Source organism: Natrix helvetica, assembly GCF_964273705.1.
Source record: "Natrix helvetica genome assembly, chromosome: 1".
In the NCBI taxonomy this organism is placed as follows: Eukaryota; Metazoa; Chordata; class Lepidosauria; order Squamata; family Natricidae; genus Natrix; species Natrix helvetica.
In genome coordinates this window covers 182,026,255-182,047,221 of record NC_138548.1, presented here as the reverse complement: position 1 = coordinate 182,047,221, position 20,967 = coordinate 182,026,255, and the positions used below count along the sequence as shown (strand labels likewise).

The following is a 20,967-nucleotide window of genomic DNA, read 5'->3' as shown; positions in this document are numbered from 1 at the left end:
CCAATACTCTCATTTCTCCTTAGGTTCATCAAGAATTCCCTTCTTTTTATTGAATTTATCACAATACCCGTAGAACAACTTTTTCAGCATAGCTTTACAGCTATTTAAAATATATAGTAATTTAGGTCAGGTTTTCAGAAAATTAGTCTATTTATAAGTCACTAAGTGCAAAGAAACAGAATTCAGAAAGTTGGCTTCCCTTTTTGTAATTGCCTATTGTCTGCTTAATTTTCTACCTACATTTTTGATAACTGATATTCACTGTTGACCCAAGAAGCCCATTGTAGAAAGAAACCCTCCCTATGAACTTTGTTGGGTTTCCATGGAATGAAGTATGATCTTTTTGTCAACCATACAGTAGCATATTCTTTCTAAGGAGGAGATAATCAAGATAGTCCATAATTGTCTATCAATCTAACAGCATGGCGATTGACAATCTCTTTATATTTCAATTCTAACTCTTTCAGTCTTAAAGGTTTGGTGAGGAGAAATCCAAAAATTCTTTTAAAGAGGAAAAAAAATGCTTGCACAATTGCATCCATGGAGACATGTATACAGTATATACACAACACAGAGAGAAACAAACTTAACAAAGTGCTAAGTCTACCCACTCTTTTAATGAGAGAGAGAGAGAGAGAGAGAGAGAGAGAGAGAGAGAGAGAGAGTGTTTATCCCTCCTTCCTTCAGCCCAACACTCTCGCTGGCATCCCAGCCAGACGAGAGGGACTGCAGAGGGTCTCCCCGAGTCTAGGGCAGCGAGTCATTCAATGAGAAACTTGCCTCTTGGAAAGGAATGACCCGGCTTGGCTCCTGCTTTCGATCTGCCGCCCAACGACCAAACGGAGAAGCGAAGAGGCAGGAGAGAAGAAGCGGGAGCCAAGCCGGGTCATTCCTTCCAAGAGGCAACTTTCCCATCGAATGTCTCGCTGCCCTAGACTCAAGGAGACCCTCTGCAGTCCCTCTCGTCTGGCCGGAATGCCAGCGAAAGTGTTGGGCTGAAGGAAGGAGGGATACACATGCTCATGCTCTCCCTCCCTCTCTCTCGCAAATGGCCAATCAGAGCAGCCGCTGCTGGGAGCCCGTCCCATGCCTTCTCCCAACCCCCACACCCCTTCTCTCAGCTACTTTCTGCCTTGTGGACCTAGAACTGATTGCTGACTCCAGGCTGGCTCTCCTCTCCTATTATCGTGGAAGGTGTCTCACAAAAACCACTGCGCAGCAGTTGGAAACTGCTGCAGGATGTTTTGTTGCCACGTGCGTGGCTGCGCACCCACGCAGCTTAGAGGGAACATTGGTTCTTGGATCAGTTACAGAAGGCAGTTCCTCCTCCTCCTCCTCCCCACTGACCAGCTGCAGCTACGTGCTTTCCCCACCTGGCATCTCAGCCAAATCCCTCAGAGCCATCAATCAACTCAGCTCCTGACGTGACAGGAACCAGTTCATCCTCCCCCAGCTAACATCGAGAGTTATCTGGGGAAGCGTTGGGGGGGGGGAGTCATCACACTTCACTGAGTTACTAATTTAACAACTATTCACTTAATAAATGTGGTAAAAAAAAAAGTAAAATGGGGCAAAACTCGGCAAATTTCTCACTTAGCAACATAAATTCTGGGCTCAGTTGTAGTCATAAGTTGAGGACTATGTCTATTGGCATGGTCCATTTATGACAGCTGTACTGTCCTAGGGTCATGTGATGCTTGAAGAATGCTTGAAGAAATCCAGCTATAGACAGCCCTGCTATAGGCAATTATTATGTCTATTACATTTTCAAATGGGTTCAAATGACATATTCAGAAGAACAGCAACATTATTCAGGTTTTATTCACCTGGACCAGGGATGTCAAACTGGCCACCTGCAGGCCAGATGCGTCACATGCAGGCCACGTCCAGTCCAGCTCCGTGAATGGAAAAAACATCACGAAACAACACATGATGGCAACATGACGCAGAGAGTTTGACACCTGTGACCTGGACACTTCTCTAAAACAGAGGACCCCAACCTTTCTGGGTTGGTCACCCAGAATGGGCAAGGGCAGAAAGAGGGAATGATTTTGTGGGACGGACAAGTGCATGTGTGTGTGCACGTGCAAATACCTGTGATGTTTCCGGCAACGCTTGCATGAATGGGGCCGAGAGCACAAGTAGACCTGCGAGTGCCCGCAATGACACAAGTGTGAGTAGAGCTGCAAATGCCCGCAACAGCATGAGTGGGGCCATTCGCTGAGGCATGTGTGAGCACCGGACAGCCACTCAAGCGGCCCGCAGCTTGGTAGTGGGGCCATGGCCCACAGGTTGGGGACCCCTGCTCTAAAGTGATTCTTGACATCAGGTGTCAGTAGCATTTTAAGGCACTTTCATTAACCGAACTGGATTGATGTCCCACAATAATTAGTAAGAGGATTATTTTTAAGTTATTAACTGAAAAGCAGTCCAAAAACCAGTATTTCACTATTTACAAACAAACGTGAACAACTTTGCTGTAGTTCAACAAAAAAAAGTATTTAAAAAGCCATTTATTAACTTACAAATTTAGCACTATCATACTGGGCAATAGCTTGTTAACATTGCTTTAGATCAGTGGTTCTCAACCTTTTTTTTGGCCATGCCCCACCTAAACATCTCTAAAATCCTGATGCCCCCCTCTGACATATAATTCTTATTATACTAAAAAAGTGAACTCTACTCACGCGTAGGGAGGTTAAAAGGCCATTAACATGGTGTAAACAAGGTTCAAATTGCCCCAATTAAAAATCAAATTGTCCTCCTGTGGAGCATTGGCCTCACATTGGGAACCACTGTTTTAGATGCTGAATTACTGAAATTGAAATATTTTAGATGCATTTAGTTACTTCTATCATCTAGAATTCATGGAAATGTTGCTTTGCCAATTCAAGTTTGCTGGAAGAAGGTTACCCACTTTCTAAATTGATCTATTTATATGAACAGATCTTTTCTTATTTCTCAGCTTCACAAATGATTTTCCACCTTACAATTCTTCTTCTGGCTGAATTCATCTGTCTAAATATCACTCAGCTGAGGATAACATTCAGCGGAATTCATGAAATTCATAAAAACTCATGTTCTCCCAAAAGAGTTTATTTTATACCATTCACTGATTCAGATAATTGTAGACATGAGAAAAATACTTACTTGTCCTGTTGGGGTTAATGTGCTGCTTCAGGAGGTCAATGGATCCCAGACTGATCACAAGACGCTGTCCAAACCAGAAAGAGACAATTGGGCCATATTTCTCATGGAGGTTGACAAGAAATTCATGCAAGCTGCCACTAGTTATGATGTCGGGGAGATTCCCATCTCTGGAATGGAAGAAGGATGAGATTAGGGCAAATTCATTGCAATCTCGAAAGAAGAAATGAAGAACTTAACATAGAATCACAACATTAAGCTGAGCCATACTTTGTTCAACTATTTCATTAACTAAATCACAGTAAACTGGACACAAACAAAAAAGCCGCAAACCACAATTTGCAGACCAAAATTGCTGGATTTAAAGCATAGTTTATGACTACTTGAAGCCTAGATCCAAATAATTATGTCATCCAGACCAGAGAGTTTAGAAGTATCAATTTCCAATTAGACATTACTACCTTTGTTGAGATGAGCAATATGTTTAAATAATATTTTTACCCTACTGAACCAGTCTGGCCCAAACAGTCTTAGAAACTTTGCAGAGATTGCTCAGACTACAGCTTCATTGTTTGAAAGATGGGGATAAAAGTGAGAGGAAAAAACCTAAAATCAGTTAGGAAAAGCATGGCGTAGGCAAGGGAACTGTCTTCAAAGAAAAAGAGAGATCAATTATTAAGATCAGAAGAAAAAAAAGGAGATAGGCAATAATATACATAGGAAACAGGAAAGGAGTTTCCAACGCTAAGTATATCCCCCCCCAAATAAATGACCGAAAAAGATTAACGGCACTTCTGTGTAGAAAAGGGAAATTACATAGAAAGGAGTAACTTACTTTTCATCAGTTGGTGTGATCCCTGGGATTCCTGAAGCTTGTCGGGAAGACTAAAAAAGAAGGTAACATAATTGGAAAGATTAAGATGTTAATATTATCAAGTCAACACAAAACAAAATATATTAGTTAGCCATATTAGTTAGCCAACTGTTTCCTTAAATCTAGATACTTATGATTTTACCAAATATAGGACTGCAAGTCATCATAATTTCTAAGGGAATAAACATGTATGTGATTGTAATTTATTTTAATCTTAAATACATGGAGAGGGACGCAGTGGCTCAGTGGCTAAGATGCTGAATTGTCAATCAGAAAGGTCAGCAGTTTGGTGGTTCGAATCCCTAGTGCCATGTAATGGAGAGAAAGGTCAGCAGTTTGGTGGTTCGAATCCCTAGCGCCACGTAATGGAGTGAGCTCCCATTACTTGTCCCAGCTTCTGACAATCTAGCAGTTTGAAAGCATGTAAAAATACAAGTAGAAAAATAAGCCACTTTTGCTGGGAACATAATAGCGTTTCGTGTGGCTTCGGCATTTAGTCATGCCGGCCACATGACCACAGAGACGTCTTCAGACAGTGCTGGCTCTTCAGCTTTGAAACTGATATGAGCAAACGCCCCCCCCCCTAGAGTCAGGAACAACTAGCACATATGTGCAAGGGGAACCTTTACCTTTACCTAAATGCATATATTTTGCATTCAAACTCAGCTATTCAGGACTGTTAATTTATAAATTGCTTGTGTTGCTGATCCATTATGTAGTTCAAAGGAATATATTTTAGGAGTTTCCATTCAAAATTGGAATACAGATGCAGTCTAACAAAACAAATTATATTGGATAGCTGAGATTTAATTCCTCTATGCTTTTAGATATTGATCTATATATGAGTAACACTACTTTTCCTCTTTCCTCCTCAACCTATTTTTTTTTTGTACTGAATCTTCCAGACTGTAAAGTTTACATTTTTATTTGTCTTAATTCATATTATAGGCTTTCTAAATTATTTAGAAACAATTACTTTAAAAACCCAAGGCAGAAAATTTTAAAATAAATAATTGTATTAGAAGAACCTTGATGCTGTGCTAATTTCCAGGATTTGGAATAGTTCAGCCAGCCCTTGATAATCCCCCATCTTCAATGTTTCAGAGAAAAACATTTCCCATCCTTGCTAGGGAATGGACTTCCCACCTCTGGGCATGCCAACTATTTTCTTCCCTACTTCTCTTTTTGACTCAAAGTCCTCCCACCACAGGGAAGCTTTCTTCCTTCCTTTCTTGGGGCAGATCACAGGCCCATGTTAGCCATCTTGGCTACTAACACTGGCCACTGAACAGCTGAGCTGGCCACCCTCTAAAGCAAAAAAAGGGGGGGCTTCACATCCCTTTTAAGGGATGCCTCTGAGTGGGCAATGATCACAATTTGAGATTATCAGGATCCTGGCTCTCATCCTAAATTTAAAGTGTGGATACATTTGAATATTAGAATAATTGAAGAGAAAGAAAACTGAAGAAAAAGAAAATAACTGAACCCTAGTGTTGGGTGACCCACCTACACCAATTCTGCTCTTTGGATTAGTGTTCTCATAAATGAAACATAAACACTCCTTGGGAGGAATTGAGCTTGACTTGATTTAATGGAAATATTTTGGCAACAATATGGAAGTAGTTAATTGTTACTTTCTTCCAGAATGCCACCTTTGCTTCCCAGTTTTATCTTCACTATTCCTAGTGGTCTCCCACCCAAATATTGCCCTATCCTGTCCACGTTTCTTCAGAGTTGGCTAAATGCTGCCACTTGCTGTCCACATTGAACACAGACTGAACTCCTTTTCTCCGATTTGCTTTTCCCTCCATAGTTGGGGTGGGCAGTAAAGGGACTGGCTGACTAAAACAACTGACCAAGGGCTTCTCCTCTTTATCTGATTAAGTTTCCATTTTGTTTGCCTGCATCCCTTGCAGTTTTCTCGGATTTTCACGAGTAGAAGAGAGCAAGATGGGTGTTGTTGGGAGAACTTTGGGAATCCTCTTCCAGTGCTTTCAGAAATATATGAAATACCCGGGGAAGAGAGGCGGACAGAATGGGACACCTTTTCGCGGGGAAGGTCTCACTGGAAGCAAGATGGATGGTCTCTGGAAAACCCAGAGAGCGAGGTGGGGGGGGGGGGAATCAGAAAATGGTTTCTATCCCCTCTTCGGTCGTCACAGTAAAACTACAAGGAACGAAGGAAGAGCTTTATTAAACCGCTGGGGCAAAACCATGAATAGAACAAAATAACAGAGTTGGAAGGGACATTGGAGGTCTTCTAGTCCAACCCCCTGCTTAGGCAGGAAACCCTACATTTCAGAGTTCTTCGTCACAAGAAACTCAACGGAACTGCTACTTCCAGGCAGTCCCAGACGCGAAGTGGATGTTGGAAAGAGAATGTCCTGGCTCGCTTGTCTGCGATTAAGCCCCGAGTTCTTCCTTCCGAGTAAAGTTGCCTAGGATTGCATTGCAACGAGTGCGTGGCGGCGAAAGTTCCCTTTGGTTTGCTTTACAGACATTCCCCACCCCCACCCCGGGCTCACACACCCCGCTTATTTACCGGGCACAGATAAAGCACCGCTCCCACCAGGATGAACAGGAAGGTGACGGCGAAAATGGCAAAGTCCAGCATGATGGATCGCTCCCGGCCGGCCGGCCGCCTTCCCTCCCTCCCTCCTTCCTTCCTTCCGAAAGAAATCCCGTCCACGTCCACGCCGGTCTCCGCAGCTCCAACGCAGCACGGAGGGGCAAGAAAGAGGCGGAGATCCGAGGAGGGAGGCGAAAGCAATCGAATCCGCTCGCCTGGCTGCGGGCCCAGTTCCGCGCCTGGCTCAAATCCGCACTCCGCTCTTCTCCTAGGCGGCCTCTCCCCCCTCCGCCGATTGCCAGGCAGACACACCTCTCCAAACGGAGCCTCCTGCTCGCCTCTTTTCTTCCAGCGCCAGGTGGCTTTTCCACGGCTTCCTGGAAGAGGCACCGTCGCGCTTTTTTAACAAGATGGGAAATCGCCGGCGGCTGTTGCTGATTTCCAACTCCACCCGCTACGGAGGGGGCTATCTAGACCACTGCCAGGAACAGATCAAGACCTTCCTGGGGTCGTAAGTTTACATGAGAGGCAGCGCCCGGTGAGAAGAGGCGCTGCATCTCCAGGTTGACCATCCTAGGGTCGCTGCTTTGCCTCCCCCAAACTGTTCCTCGACTTCTCCTTTAAATTGCTGGTTGTGCGTACTGCCTCCTTTTCAAAGTGAAAGAAGATTTGTAAAACTATTTCTATGCTACCCCGAACAGGAATCAAGTTACCTCCTGTTATTGTTGTTAACAAAAATGAAGCCAATAGAGGAGAAGCCCTGTAATGAGAAAACTATTTAACATTGAATAATACTATTTATATAGGATTGGCATGTAAATTATAAATAACAAACAGCTTGGTCACATCAAAGAGGGTTTCTTGAGAACCGATTAGGGAAAAAGAACGTTTCTTACGGGAAATAGATAAATCGATGGCTTTTTCAGGGTCTATTTATTTTTAAAAATTCTGTGTTCAGCTTGCCTTAATAGGCATTCCATCAGTGACCAAACTGGCCGCTTTGCTGGATTCTTGCTTTAAAATACTAAGTAAACGTCAGAATGATGAGGAGAGGTACTTTCATATTGTTTTACTTTTTAGGGTAAGATGAGATATTGCCCAATCCCAAACTTTTCCTTGTTTGTCATAAAATTGTTTCTCCTAGGCAGGTGAGGAAAATTCTGTTTGTCCCCTATGCTCTTCATGACCAAACTGCATATGCTACACTGGCAAGGGAGAAGCTGGAAAGTTTAGGTAAGTCAGACCTGCCCTTGATTCACATGGAAGTAGCTTGGGTTGATTCTTACCATACATCTAAATGCACCAGGAAAGTGGGAAGGAGAATGATTTGCAGGGAAAGAAGCTGCTCATCTTCCTTTCTGTTGGCAAAGATGGAGGGGAGCTGACGGGGGTATTCTCTGTAGACTGTATGGTGCTGACAGGGTTGCAGGGACTGATCTGAAGAAACTACATAGAATTTCTGAATGATTGTTGAGCACAAGTGAAGACACTCAAAAAGGTTATCCTACATCAACACCATTTTTTTTGCAACAATCAAAACTTCTGTGGCATTTGGGGGAAAATGTTTTGCTACATTTTTCTACAGAAGTATAGAGTTTATGTAGCCCTTAAGCCATATAGTATGGCTTGCAAAATGCCTAATAATTCTATACAGTTTGTAAACCCAGACAGAAGTTAAAACAAAAATGCTTAGGTGCTAAATGCTAAAGAACTACATTCTTCTCAGTAGATAAGGCTATAGTACCAAAGTGCAAACTTTATCTACTTGTCTATGTTTTACTTAACTGATACAGGCTGAATGAAAAACACATGTGGAGGAGCTGCAGAGAAACAGTCAGCTGCTCCTGAAAACACTTAGGGTATTCTCTTCCCTGAAATCAGGCTCTCTTGCTATTCCAAACAGGGGTTTCCTTGTCACAAACACGTCCTTGACGAGGCCTTTTTTTGTTTTTTTAACTCTTGCACTGTTTTCAATATATAATGGATATAAAAAGTCTTACACATTCCTGTTAAAATGCCAGGTTTTTGAGATGTAAAAAACAAACCAAAATAAATCACTTAATTGAATTGTACATCTGACATGTTATATGAATGGTGGAACAAAAACCCTGAAGTTATTTATCTTGATCTGATTCTTTTTATATCTCAAAAAGCTTGTATTTAAACAGAAATGTGTAGAATTTTTATATCCACTGTAACTTAGCCAGCGTAGCATCTTTAATATTAGTTGATGATGGAGGCTAAGGGGATTAGCAAGGAAGCTCTAGATCAGAGGTGTCCAACTGGCAGTGTGCAGGCCAGACCCATCCCGGCATCCGTGAAGTAAAAAAATGCCGTGATACATCACAATAGATCACATGATGTGGTTGAGTTTAACACCCGTATTCTAGATGGTCACAGCAACAATATTCCAGGCTATTTAGCATGCTTTCTTCAGCTTCCTGTTTTCTGTACAGGTATGAAACTTGCTCCAAAGACCACTATTACCTGATAAATCTTTTGATCATGAATTCATTATAGTGTCCCTGAGCTAAGAACGTCTTGCTTTCAAATTCTGTTACAGTGCACATTGTCTCCTACTGATTTATATGTAGCTTCTTGTCTTCTTCTTAGGCTATGGACTAGACAGTATCCATGAATCAAGCGATCCAAGAGAAGCTGTAAAAAAAGCTGAGGCAATATTCATTGGTAAATATTAACCTCTTGAAATAATTTGCCCAAATTGTCTTCTTGATAAGCCTATGTTAAGGTACAAAAAGGCAAAGGTAGTAAGATAGTAAAGAGACATAACTATTTCTGCTTTTTGTTATAGCAGAAGCATAGACTTTTCAGAATGCTTCAGGAGTCCTTAACACTGGTTTTTAATTCATGTGTATCTGCAAGACAGTGCTTTAGTGCTATAACAATTAAAAGTTGTGTTTAGGTTATAGCCTTACATTTGGGCAAGTATATTACACTCAACCAAACTCTGGTCCTTTTAGCATAGATGAATCTACATCAGGAAAATGGAACTTATTTTCGTTGTAGACCACCTGATTCTGAACATGTATCAGTGATCACATGCTAGAGGTGGGCGGAGTCAATTCATGTATGATGCTTCTTTCACCCTGGTAACATTCACATTCTGAACTCACTATGTAGCAAAAACGTTTGGATTCTATTCCAGAAATGATCAGGAATAACATTACAGATCCTTCAGTTAAGATTTGAAGTACGGGTAGTCCTTGACAATTGGGACCCGAATTTTGATCGCAAAGTGATGTGGTGATTGAGTGATCGGATGACTGGATCCAACTTTACAACCATTAAGCAAATCACTATAGTATTTAAATAACTCACATGGTCATTAAGTGAATCACATGTTTCTTAAGAGAATCTGGCTCCCCCAACTAACTGCCTGTTGAAAACTAGCTGGGAAGTTTACATATCGCAGTCATGTGACCACAAGACCATTGTAAATGTGAGCTGGTTACCAAGCACCCAAATCAGAATAACATAATTACAGGTAGTGCAATGGTCATAACTTCAAGAACAGATTGTTAGTCAGTTTTTCTAAGGCTGATGCAACTTTGAACAGTAATAAATTGAGGACTACCATATTTTTCAGAGTATAAGACGCACCGGAGTATAAGACACACCTTAATTTTGGGGGAGGAAATCAGGAAAAAAAACCTTTCTGCCTCTTTCCCAGCAGCATCCATCAGTATTCATCTGGCTAACATCTTTGCTGCCTCAGTTGGAGCCTGATTCCCGAAGCTGCCTGGGGGACTGCGATGAAAGCCTTTTCAATGAAAACGTTTTTGGGCTGTAGAGTCCCCTCCCCAATTCCAAAAAGGGCACGTGCAGAGGCCAAACAAGTGCATTGTGTTTCAGGTGGCAGGCAGTTCCAGCACGCGCTGCCACCTGAAAATGCTTTCCTTCCCAGTTCCCTGGTGCGCATCGCAGAGCCACGCATCTTCCTCCTCTACAGACTCGCCGCCTGTTTTCTCCTGGCCAGCACCGTCGGCTGGGGGAGGCAGGGAGAAAAGCGAGAGGGCAGCACAGTCGTGCGAAGGCGCAGGAGCCGGGCGCGGATACAGGGCAGGCAGATTAGAGGCAGCCAGCCAATTGCCGGCTTGGCTGCTGGCCACCCGGAGTGCTCAGGCAGCAAAGGAAACCCACATCGTGACTCTATTAAGATGTGCATTTCACGGTGGGGTACAATTTGGGGGGGGGCAGGGAATGGGGTGCCCTGACAGCTGCTTCTTAGAACCTACCCCCTTAAGTGTTGCTGCCAGCAACCATGTTTTCATGCCTCCTCTCCCGGATAACAGCTGACAGGAGAGGAGAGGCAGCACGCCGAGCAAAGTTTCACCACCCCCGCCCCAACGAGCGAGGGGAGGGGAGAGTCCAGCAGCACCCGGGGCACTTCTTTGCCACTGGCAGGGATGCCGGGCACCCCATTCATGGTGGGGCACAATTTGGGGGTGGCAGGTAGGGATGGGGATGGGGTGCCCGGCATCCCTGCCAGTGGCGAAGAAGTGCTTGGGCTCTGCTGGACTCTCCCCTTAACGCACCCAGATTTTCACTCTCTTTTTGGAGGTAAAAAAGTGCGTCTTATACTCCAAAAAATACAGTACTTATATTTCTGATGCAACCAGTATAACCTCCCAATTGCCTACCACAAAATAGCTCCACTTTCTTCAGGATCAGATTCTCAGATGGCCTTTGTGAGAAGAAACCTCTAATTCAGTGGGCTCTACAGGAGGTGGAGTCAGATTTCATGCCCAAATAAAAATCTCTGGAGATGGAGCATCACATCTTCTGGAGGCAAGCAATTCCACTGATTAATTGTTAATTAATTATTTTCACTGACAAGAAATTTCTCCGCAAGTCTAATTTGAATCTTTCTTTGATAAGCTTCCATCTGTTACTTTTTGTCCTGCCCTCAGGTGCTTTGGAGAATAGGCTGACTCCCTTCTTGCAGTGACCAAAATGCCATGTATGACTTAACTTAGTGGGATTTACTTCTGGATAGAAGAACATGTATAGAATGTATTGTATATTGGGACCCAAATAACAAAAGGAATAAACTTGATCAAATAGTACTTTCTCTTTCTGTAGGTGGTGGCAATACTTTTCGTCTTTTGAAAGCTCTTTACGACAATGATTTGATACGGCCAATCAGAAAACGAGTTCTTGAGGTAGTATAAGTCAGTAGTTAAGTAATTTTGAAACAAACTTTTGGTACTTGTTCAGAAATTGTAGCTATATTAAAAAAGATGCTGTGTTAAGCTCTCTTAAGGAGTCTATTCTGAGTCTCTTATACTTTGTAAATATTATGTTTTTTTCTGAGTTAAGCATCCAGAGGTGATTATTCCATGTATTCCTCAATTTGCCAGGGAATGTTCAAGATGGCTTATCCAAGCTGTATGCTGATGAGACTCTGCTCTCTTAGTGCTTACCTGGAGGTCATGTACCCTGAATGACACTGGGTATTACATTGGAATGAGGGCATGGAACTGAATAGGGAAGGATCAATCTATGCTGTTGCTGTCCTTCAGAGTCTCAGAAGCATGGAATAAAGAGCTTCTGCTCTAATCTTGTGACGCCTCATGTGGAAAGGGCAGTATGAAACAATCATAGCCCCTGATGTGTTGTAATCGTTATAGCCCCAGAGGACTTGCAGAATCCTGATTCATATGGTAAAAGCAGGGCATCATTTCTGTAGTTTTTATACAATTTCTGTCTTGAGAGCCAGTCCCTAACTTCAAACACTCACTACATGGAATGTCTTTTGATAGCTCTACAGAGGAAAGGCTCTGCAAAATGCTAATGAGTTCTTGGTAGAGCACTTTTAAAACAAAGATGAAGTAGGAGAATGGAATCCTGCTCTTTGCCCCAGAATTAAACCTTGTAATAACAGCATGCATTAGATCAGGGGTGTCAAACTCGCGGCCTGCAGGTCAGATGCATCACACACTGGCCATTCCCACCTCCCGGTTTAGCAAAGGGAAAAAGTCACAATATGTCACGTGATGACAACATGATGATGCGAGTTTGACACCCCTGCATTAGATTGAATGTATGTATAGCACAGCACAGTCAGCATCAGCATTAGGGCATCTGCCAGACATTTAAAGGCAGACCAACTCTTAAAATTATAATAAAATAAAGAGCCAAGATCATATACAAGAAACTTCCCTTTCATAAAAAGCTCCCACCACAAAGAAACACAGAAATCTCAAAAGCTTTTGGCATTCCTGTGAAATTTTAACAATTTGAGGAGTAACTTTGAGAGCCATGTTTTGAGTCAGTTCTACTGGATCATAATAAAAAGGTCTACAACTTTTTATTGAAATCTTCTCCCCTGCCGTTTGCACTGAAAAGCAAATTGTGGCTTTAATTGCATTGTGGTTTATTAAACAGTAAATATGCATCTATCTTCTCCATAATCTGAAGAAGAAATCTGGTGCTTTTTACTGATACCCCTGGGGTCTCTTTCCATTCTTAGTACTTTTCCATTGTCCCTCAGACAATTCCCGTGGCAACTGTTTGTCATCCAAATATGTTCACCAGATCTTGGCTGCAAAGACTAGATGTCTACAGAGAGATACAGAAGACTAACTCTTTGCTAAGGTACAAGGGGTCACTTGGACTGTTGCAGCCCATATGAGCCATAACTCGGCCAAAAGGGATTAGGCAAAGAAGCAACAAATGAAAGCTGGCCTATCACATTGGCTTTCCACCATTATAATAATACTGTATCCTATGTGACAACTTTGTTTCATCTTTCAAAACAGAGCATATTTTAGGAGAAGGGAATGTTAGTACAATTCATAGAATATGTTTATTTCTGCATGGTTTTCTCTCTTGTATAAGTGCTGTCCCTCAAGCTCTAGATTCAATAGAACAAGACTTCAGCTACTGAAGCCGAAACTTTGCTTGCCACTGTAGGAACAGTCTTTTTGAGGTTTAGGCAGTGGTGGGATTCAAATAATTTAACAACCGGTTCTCTGCCCTAATGATTTCTTCCAACAACCAGTTCACCAAACTGCTCAGAAAATTAACAACTGGTTAACTTAAAACAACAGTTGTTTAAGTTTTCAATATGGTAAAAAGAGAAATTTGCAGGCAGAGTGCACTTCCTATGATTAGCTTTTCAGATTAAAAAAAACCTAGACTTTAATTTCCATGCCAGTATTTTAAAATGGGAAAAACTGTATTCTATATCTACATGAGAGTGTCAAGTTCGAAGTGCACTTTTCCTGTTGCAACCATTATCGTTTCGCAGCTTGCCAACAAACCAAGGGGCATGGAAGGGTGAGATGGAATGTACACCCCAGATATCAAGAAGACAAGGCATGAGAGCCAAGGACACTTTGACAGGTGTTTGCCAATGACTTTTTCTCATAACAATACAATGGCATTCAATTGGACAATGTGACCTGCACTAATAGAGGGAAAGAGAATCCTATACTTTAATTATGTGGGTTTGTGAGGGAATTAGCTAGATCTAGTTTTGCTCTCATCAGTGCTGAAATGATGTACTCAATAAAGTTTTGCATTCAGAGATTGGATTGTCTTGACCGTGCCTGCTTTGGTTGGGTTCATCAGTTGGAACTTTGACAGAAAGTATTCCTGTCTTATCTACTGTCTTCTTACCTACTCTCTTAATATCTACTCAATATTTCAGTATTTCTAGTAGGCTGCTGGGTAGTACTAATGTGTTGCAATGCCACACATCTGGAGATCACTGTTTTGGGATAGTCTTCTGTACCTGTAATGATTCACACTACATGCTCAATTTAAGAGAGAGGTAGAATATTCAAGTCATTTTCAGATTTTTGAGTTCTAGTCAATTTTTATAAGCACTAAATGTTGTTCTATTATTGTATTCCATGTGTTTTTACAGGATGGTATCCCATACATTGGATCCAGTGCTGGAACCAACGTAGCAACCATCAGCATCAACACAACTAATGATATGCCCATTGTGTATCCACCTTCTTTGACAGCTCTCCAATTGGTTCCTTTCAATATCAACCCACATTACTTGGACCCAGATGTTAATAGCACTCATATGGGGGTAAATATCCAGTCTATTAACAGCTTTCTAGCACTTATTGGCAATGCTTAGCAAAGCATGATGGAACTATATTATCCCCATGTTCTTTTGATGGGCATGAAAGCATTAATACTATTGGTGAAACCAAAGTCTTTGATTGAGATGGGAGGCATTAATGATTGAATCCAGATAACCATACATTAAACAACAGAACTTTGGTTTGCAGTTGTTGGGAAATGGAACCGAGAAACAGTGGGAAGTCCATTTATAATTATCTATATAAATACTATTTGATATCTGAATTAACAATCCAAATTACAACTACCATGGTAGCTGAATATGTTACATATTCAGTTGTAAGATACGTTGTAACACACTTTGTAACGTACAGTTACAAAGTTGTAACATACTTTGGCTAATTTTGGCTTAGCCAGAGTATAGCCAGTTGTAGGAAATCTGAGGACATCCAGAGGGACATTTGCCATGGACATGGGAGTGAGTATATGAGTGAGTACTTCATATTTTAGGTGGAAGGAGAAGTTGAGTACTTAAAAAAGTCTAGGAAAACAAAGGTTTCCCCTCCCTCTTTTAAGTATACAAACTATAATGTAGATTTTAATGTAAAATAATGTATCTATTTAAAAAACTAACTAGCTTTAGGTGGAATCTGTGGATGGCATCATAGTAATACAAGGAGACAAAACTGATTAGGGAGTTTTGAGAGCCAAACTGGAGTCCATGCAAGCTTACATAGGGGATGGCTTTATTTTTTTATACCGTTCTTTTGACATCACCCTTGCTTTAGAGTTTTGTGATCTCTTCCTAATACCTGAAAGTGCTGCATTATTATTCTAGGAAACTCGTGAAAAAAGGATTATGCAGTACCATGAAGAACCAGATACACCTCCAGTATTAGTGAGTAATTCTTTGGGGGGGGCGGGTTGTTCCCTCCTATCTTGATTAATTTGATCATTCTAAATAATATATGCTAAAGCCAGATGCACTTAAAAATTGCTGATCCCTAAATTCTGGGTTTGGGTAAATATTGACCAAAAATATGAAGTGAATCATGAACCAGTGGTCTCTTTAGCTGCAACTCTGAATCCAGGATCACAAGCCTTCCTCAATCTGCTAACCTGCAGATTTGTGGAATTTTACCTCTCCAAATTTAAATAGCAATAGCACTTAGACTTATACACCGCTTCACAGTGCTTTGCAGCCCTCTCTAAGTGGTTTACAGAGTCAGCACATTGCCCCCAACCATCTGGGTCCTCATTTTACTGACTTTGGAAGGATTAAAAGTTAAGTCAACCTTGTGCGGTGAGAATCAAACTGCCGCAGTCAGCAGAATTAGCCGGCAATACTACATTCTAATCACTGTGCCACCACAGTTCTTGCTACCAAAATAGAACTTGTCTACAACGCTCCAAAACAAGTCCTTGTCCAAAACATAAATATTTAAGAATATAGAAATTTGAATATGACTTGAGGTGTATGGCTTCATACTACATGCTAAATGTTAGCCTTCCATGAGCTACCTACTCCACCAAAGCCATAATTTATTTCTTTAATATTTTTTATTAATCTCACCATTCTGGTTTGCAAATAAAGACTTATGGCTCAATATGTTGTCAGAGGTCTTTGGTAAACTTTGACCTTGGTTGTTTTCTTGTAGCGGTTTCCTTACCCAAACTAGGTAATCAGTACTAGTTCTGCTGATGTTAACTAGTTTAAGTAATGAGAGCAACAAGGACCACTTATTTCAAACCTGAGCTACAAATATTTCCCTTTATTAATATCAATGTTGTGTTGGGGGAAGCAAGCTACAGCTTAACAGAATGTGTGAATTAATTCAAGGATGACCAGTGACTTCCCCGTGTTTTCAACAAAGGCATTCCACAGTCCTATCAAGAGTGTGCAAGTGATTCAGACAGAGATACACTACATCCCAAGTAACTGCTGTGCTGCGTTCTTTCACATTCCTTCCTGAGAAGAATTAAACATTTCAGTTCACGTAGTTAATCTGGTGTTTTGAAAATACAAGCAGACTGATTCTGAGCAGAGATTCAATCTGTGTCATAATGTTCCAGGTATGTGACACACGTTTCTACTTGTTCACACCACACTCACTCAGTCAATGGTAGTCACAGACTTGATTGACCCTGCATGTACTTTTCAAGGTGCGTTTGCCTGTTGCTCCCCTGTATTAAACAACGCACATTTTTGGTCCTTACCCATCAAGGGCTTACGTGAAGGATCGTTGCTGCTGGTGGAAGAAAACAAAGCTACCCTGCAAGGGAAAACTGGAGCTCGGCTATTTGTGAGGTAAAAATGTGTTCTGTACTTTGGCTTCAAATCCAGAGACCAAGCATGATCTGAAAAAAGGCAGTCCAACATATTTTGCTTTTATTTGTAATCTGAAACTGGCTCTATTTGCAAGTCTTGTTAGTGGAACTCATATAAATTCTCTGGCACTTGTCTTTCCATGGAGTAGCCCTCTTAATGCTTTACCTTTTCAGACAGACTAAGCTGCATCTTATATACAATATGCAATAGCAGAGTTGGAAAGGACCTTGGAGGTCTTCTAGTCCAACCCCCTGCCTAGGCAGGAAACCCTACACCATTTCAGACAAATGGCTATCCAACATCTTCTTAAAGACTTCCAATGTTGGGGCATTCACAACTTCTGGAGGCAAGCTGTTCCACTGATGAATTGTTCTAACTCAGGAAATTTCTCCTCAGTTCTAAGTTGCTTCTCTCCTTGATTAGTTTCCATCCATCGCTTCTTGTTCTACCCTCAGGTGCCTTGGAGAATAGTATGACTCCCTCTTCTTTGTGGCAACCCCTGAGATATTGGAACACTGCTATCATGTCTCCTCTAGTCCTTCTTTTCATTAAACTAGACATACCCAGTCACTGCAACCGTTCTTCATGTTTTAGTCTCCAGTCGCTAGTCACCTTTGTTGCTCTTCTCTGCACTCTTTCTAGAGCCGTGATGGCGAACCTATGGCACGCGTGCCACAAGTGGCACGCGGAGCCATTTGTCAGGGCACGCGAGGCGCTGCCCTGTCAGCTAGCCAGCGCGCATGCGCGCGCTGGCCAGCTGAGTTCACCTTTTTAAAAGCTATTTTTCGCCTTCCCCAGGCTCCAGAGGTTTTATAGGAGCCTGGGGAGGGCGAAAAGAGCCTCCCCCGCCCCCTCCGGAGGCTTCAGGGAACGTCCGGAGGCTTCCCTGAAGCCTTCAGAACACTTAAAACCACCCTCCGAGCAACCCGGAAGTGACTTCCGGGTTGCTCGGATGGTCGTTTTAAGCGCTCTGAAGGCTTCAGGGAAGCCTCGGGACGGTCCCTGAACAGGCACGAGACGTGCGTCTCCATCGCCCGGGCCCGGATCGCCTCCGCCGCGCGGCGCCTCAGGCTCGGCGTCCTTGCACCCGGCCTTCACATCGCTGCCGCCGCCGCTGCCACTGCCGCTAGGACGGGCTCGGCCGAAGGGAAGTCCGTCAGGCCTCGGCCGCGCCGCCCTCGCCTCCTCCTCCTCCTCCTCTAGCCGCGCCATCGCAAGGATTAAGGCGAAAGGGGGGGGGGACGGGGAAAGCGAAGAGGGCTTTTCATGATTTTTTCGCCTTCCCCAGGCTCCAGAGGCTTTATAGGAGCCTGGGGAGGGCGAAAAGAGCCTCCCCTGCCCCCCCCCCCCGGAGGCTTCATGGAACGTCCGGAGGCTTCCCTTACTACATCGCAAGGATTAAGGCGAAAGGGGGGGACAGGGAAAGCGAAGGGGGCTTTGTTGTCCTCCTTCTCCTTTCTCCCTCCTCTAGCCGCGCCATCGCAAGGATTAAGGCGAAAGGGGGGGGATGGGGAAAGCGAAGAGGGCTTTGCATGATTTTTTCGCCTTCCCCAGGCTCCAGAGGCTTTATAGGAGCCTGGGGAGGGCGAAAAGAGCCCCCCCGCCCCCCCGCCCCCCCGGAGGCTTCATGGAACGTCCGGAGGCTTCCCTTACTACATCGCAAGGATTAAGGCGAAAGGGGGGGAATGGGGAAAGCGAAGGGGGCTTTGTTGTCCTCCTTCTCCTCCTCCTTTCCCCCTCTGGCTCGAACGCGGCGCCGGGGCCCGGCAGGCAGCGAACGAGTCGGAGCCTGCCGACTGGAGGAAGAGGGTGAGAGGCGGGTCCTGTGAACGGCAGCAGCGGCGGCAAAAGTCGTAACTCGGCGGGCCGCCCCGGCTGGGAGACAAAGGAGGGGAAAGGCGGCAGGCAGCCGAGTTGCGACTATTGTCGCCGCTGCTGCCGCCGTTCACAGGACCCGCCTCTCACCCTCTTCCTCCAGTCGGCAGGCTCCGACTCGTTCGCTGCCTGCCGGGCCCCGGCGCCACGTTCGAGCCGGAGGGGGAAAGGAGGAGAAGGAGGACAACAAAGCCCCCTTCGCTTTCCCCGTCCCCCCCCTTTCGCCTTAATCCTTGCGATGGCGCGGCTAGAGGAGGAGGAGGAGGAGGCGAGGGCGGCGCGGCCGAACCCTGACGGACTTCCCTTCGGCCGAGCCCGTCCTAGCGGCGGTGGCGGCGGCAGCGATGTGAAGCCTGAAGCGCCGCACAGCGGAGGCAATCCGGGCCCGGGCGATGGAGACGCACGTCTTGTGCCTGTTCAGGGACCGTCCGGAGGCTTCCCTGAAGCCTTCAGAGCACTTAAAACGACCATCTGAGCAACCCGGAAGTCACTTCCGGGTTGCTCGGAGGGTGGTTTTAAGTGTTCCGAAGGCTTCAGGGAAGCCTCCGGACGTTCCCTGAAGCCTCCGGAGGGGGCGGGGGGGGCTCTTTTCGCCCTCCCCAGGCTCCTATAAAGCCTCTGGAGCCTGGGGAAGGCGAAAAAATCATGCAAAAATGGGCGCGTTGTGCGCGCATGCACACTGGGGGCGCGTTGCATTATGGGTGCGGCACGCCCGCACACGACCCCCCCCGCGCTCCCCCCACTTGTGGCACGCGTGCCAAAAAAGGTTCGCCATTGCTGTTCTAGAGTCTCCACATCTTTTTTACATCATGGCGACCAAAACTGAATGCAGTATTCTAAGTGTGGCCTTACCAAGGCATTATAAAGTGGTATTAACACTTCACGTGATCTTGATTCTATCCCCATTGATGCAGCCTAGAACTGTGTTGGCTTTTTTGGCAGCTGCTGCACACTGCTGGTTCAATTTAAGTGGTTGTCCACAAGGACTCCAAGATCCCTCTCACAGTTACTACTATTGAGCAAGGTACCACCTATACTGTGCCTGTGCATTTTGTTTTTCTTGCCTAAATGTAGAACATGTATCTTGTTCATTGTTATTTCTGCCTAAAGGCATCCCACATTGGTAGATGTTAATAAGAGGATTTACCCCCTCATCTTTTCACTGAACCATTTATTTCTTTCATTATCCTTACTGTCCAATCTTAACTGCTTGCTTTCCATGTGAGGAAGACCCAGAAACCTCTCAAGTGAAATCACCACATAAGACTTCAATAGCAGTTGAGATTTTTTCTTAATCAGCAGTATTCACAGGCCACTAAATTCTAAGATGATACCAATTGCTGTTACTTGTGATAGGAATGTGTGTGTACAAGTGATAGAGGTTATGTGTTCACTAAACATTCTCCAGTAGGATATAACAGGTGAATTGTCAGAAATGGCTATGAAACTAGTACTGATTTCCAACACTTTGTTCTTAAACTTGTCATTCAAATGTTGTCTTTCTGTGCAGAGGAAGTGCCCCAACGGAACATGAGCATGGAACAGATTTCAGTTTCCTGTTAACCGACTGCTTCAAGACAGTGTAATTATTTTTCCAAGAGGCCTCTCCTATGCAGAATTGTGCTCCCCGAAATGGCTAGGGGGGAAAAAATGCCATGTATTAGAAAGCCTGGGAATAAGCTGTCATACTGATCGCATCCTACCACAGCTTAATGGCAGTCTTTTGCAATGGAAAAATTGAGTTCTGGAAAATACTAATAAAGAGTTATTATAAATGAAGAGCTGCAATATTTTCCTTTTATTAAGCAAATATTTATGGACGGACAGGTTCCCTTTTCCGAGGTTATAGTGTTAGTGAGCCTCAAGTCTAGTGTTTCCCAAGCATAGCTTAAGACATTAACAGATTGGATAAAGGGCAGACTGGATAAATAAATAGTTCAGATTACAAGGGACTTATTTTCAAGCCTACATCTGAGGATCTGAGAGGGTTATTTTCCTAAAGTTACTTAATAACAGCAACATTTCAGCCATCTTTCAATTCCAGCTTGTTTCTTGGCTATTGTAACTTCAAGCATTTTAAAGAGCTTAAATTAATCTCTGAATTGCAGC

The 20,967-nt window shown here is 43.7% G+C and overlaps 2 protein-coding genes across 2 annotated transcripts in view; one reads left to right on the top strand and one right to left on the bottom strand.

Annotated features, from left to right (window-relative positions):
- The window catches only part of CYP20A1 (cytochrome P450 family 20 subfamily A member 1), a 37,786-nt gene extending 31,004 nt beyond the window's left edge, over positions 1–6,782 (bottom strand). Inside the window, exons 1-3 of the mRNA XM_081938685.1 lie at positions 6,564–6,782; positions 3,983–4,032; positions 3,151–3,317 (exon numbers count right to left, since the gene is read on the bottom strand). Coding sequence (XP_081794811.1) covers positions 3,151–3,317; positions 3,983–4,032; positions 6,564–6,635 — 289 coding nt within the window. The 5' untranslated portion in view covers positions 6,636–6,782. The remainder of the gene's footprint in view (positions 1–3,150; positions 3,318–3,982; positions 4,033–6,563) is intronic.
- A 76-nt stretch (positions 6,783–6,858) lies between these two features.
- LOC309384852 (alpha-aspartyl dipeptidase-like) lies at positions 6,859–20,637 on the top strand. The gene is made up of 8 exons (XM_081938687.1): positions 6,859–7,101; positions 7,735–7,823; positions 9,204–9,278; positions 11,694–11,773; positions 14,485–14,658; positions 15,493–15,552; positions 16,880–16,962; positions 20,369–20,637. The coding sequence occupies exons 1-8, from the start codon at positions 7,001–7,003 to the stop codon at positions 20,442–20,444; spliced, it is 738 nt and encodes a 245-aa protein (XP_081794813.1). The 5' UTR covers positions 6,859–7,000; the 3' UTR covers positions 20,445–20,637.
- The last annotated feature ends 330 nt before the right edge of the window (positions 20,638–20,967 follow it).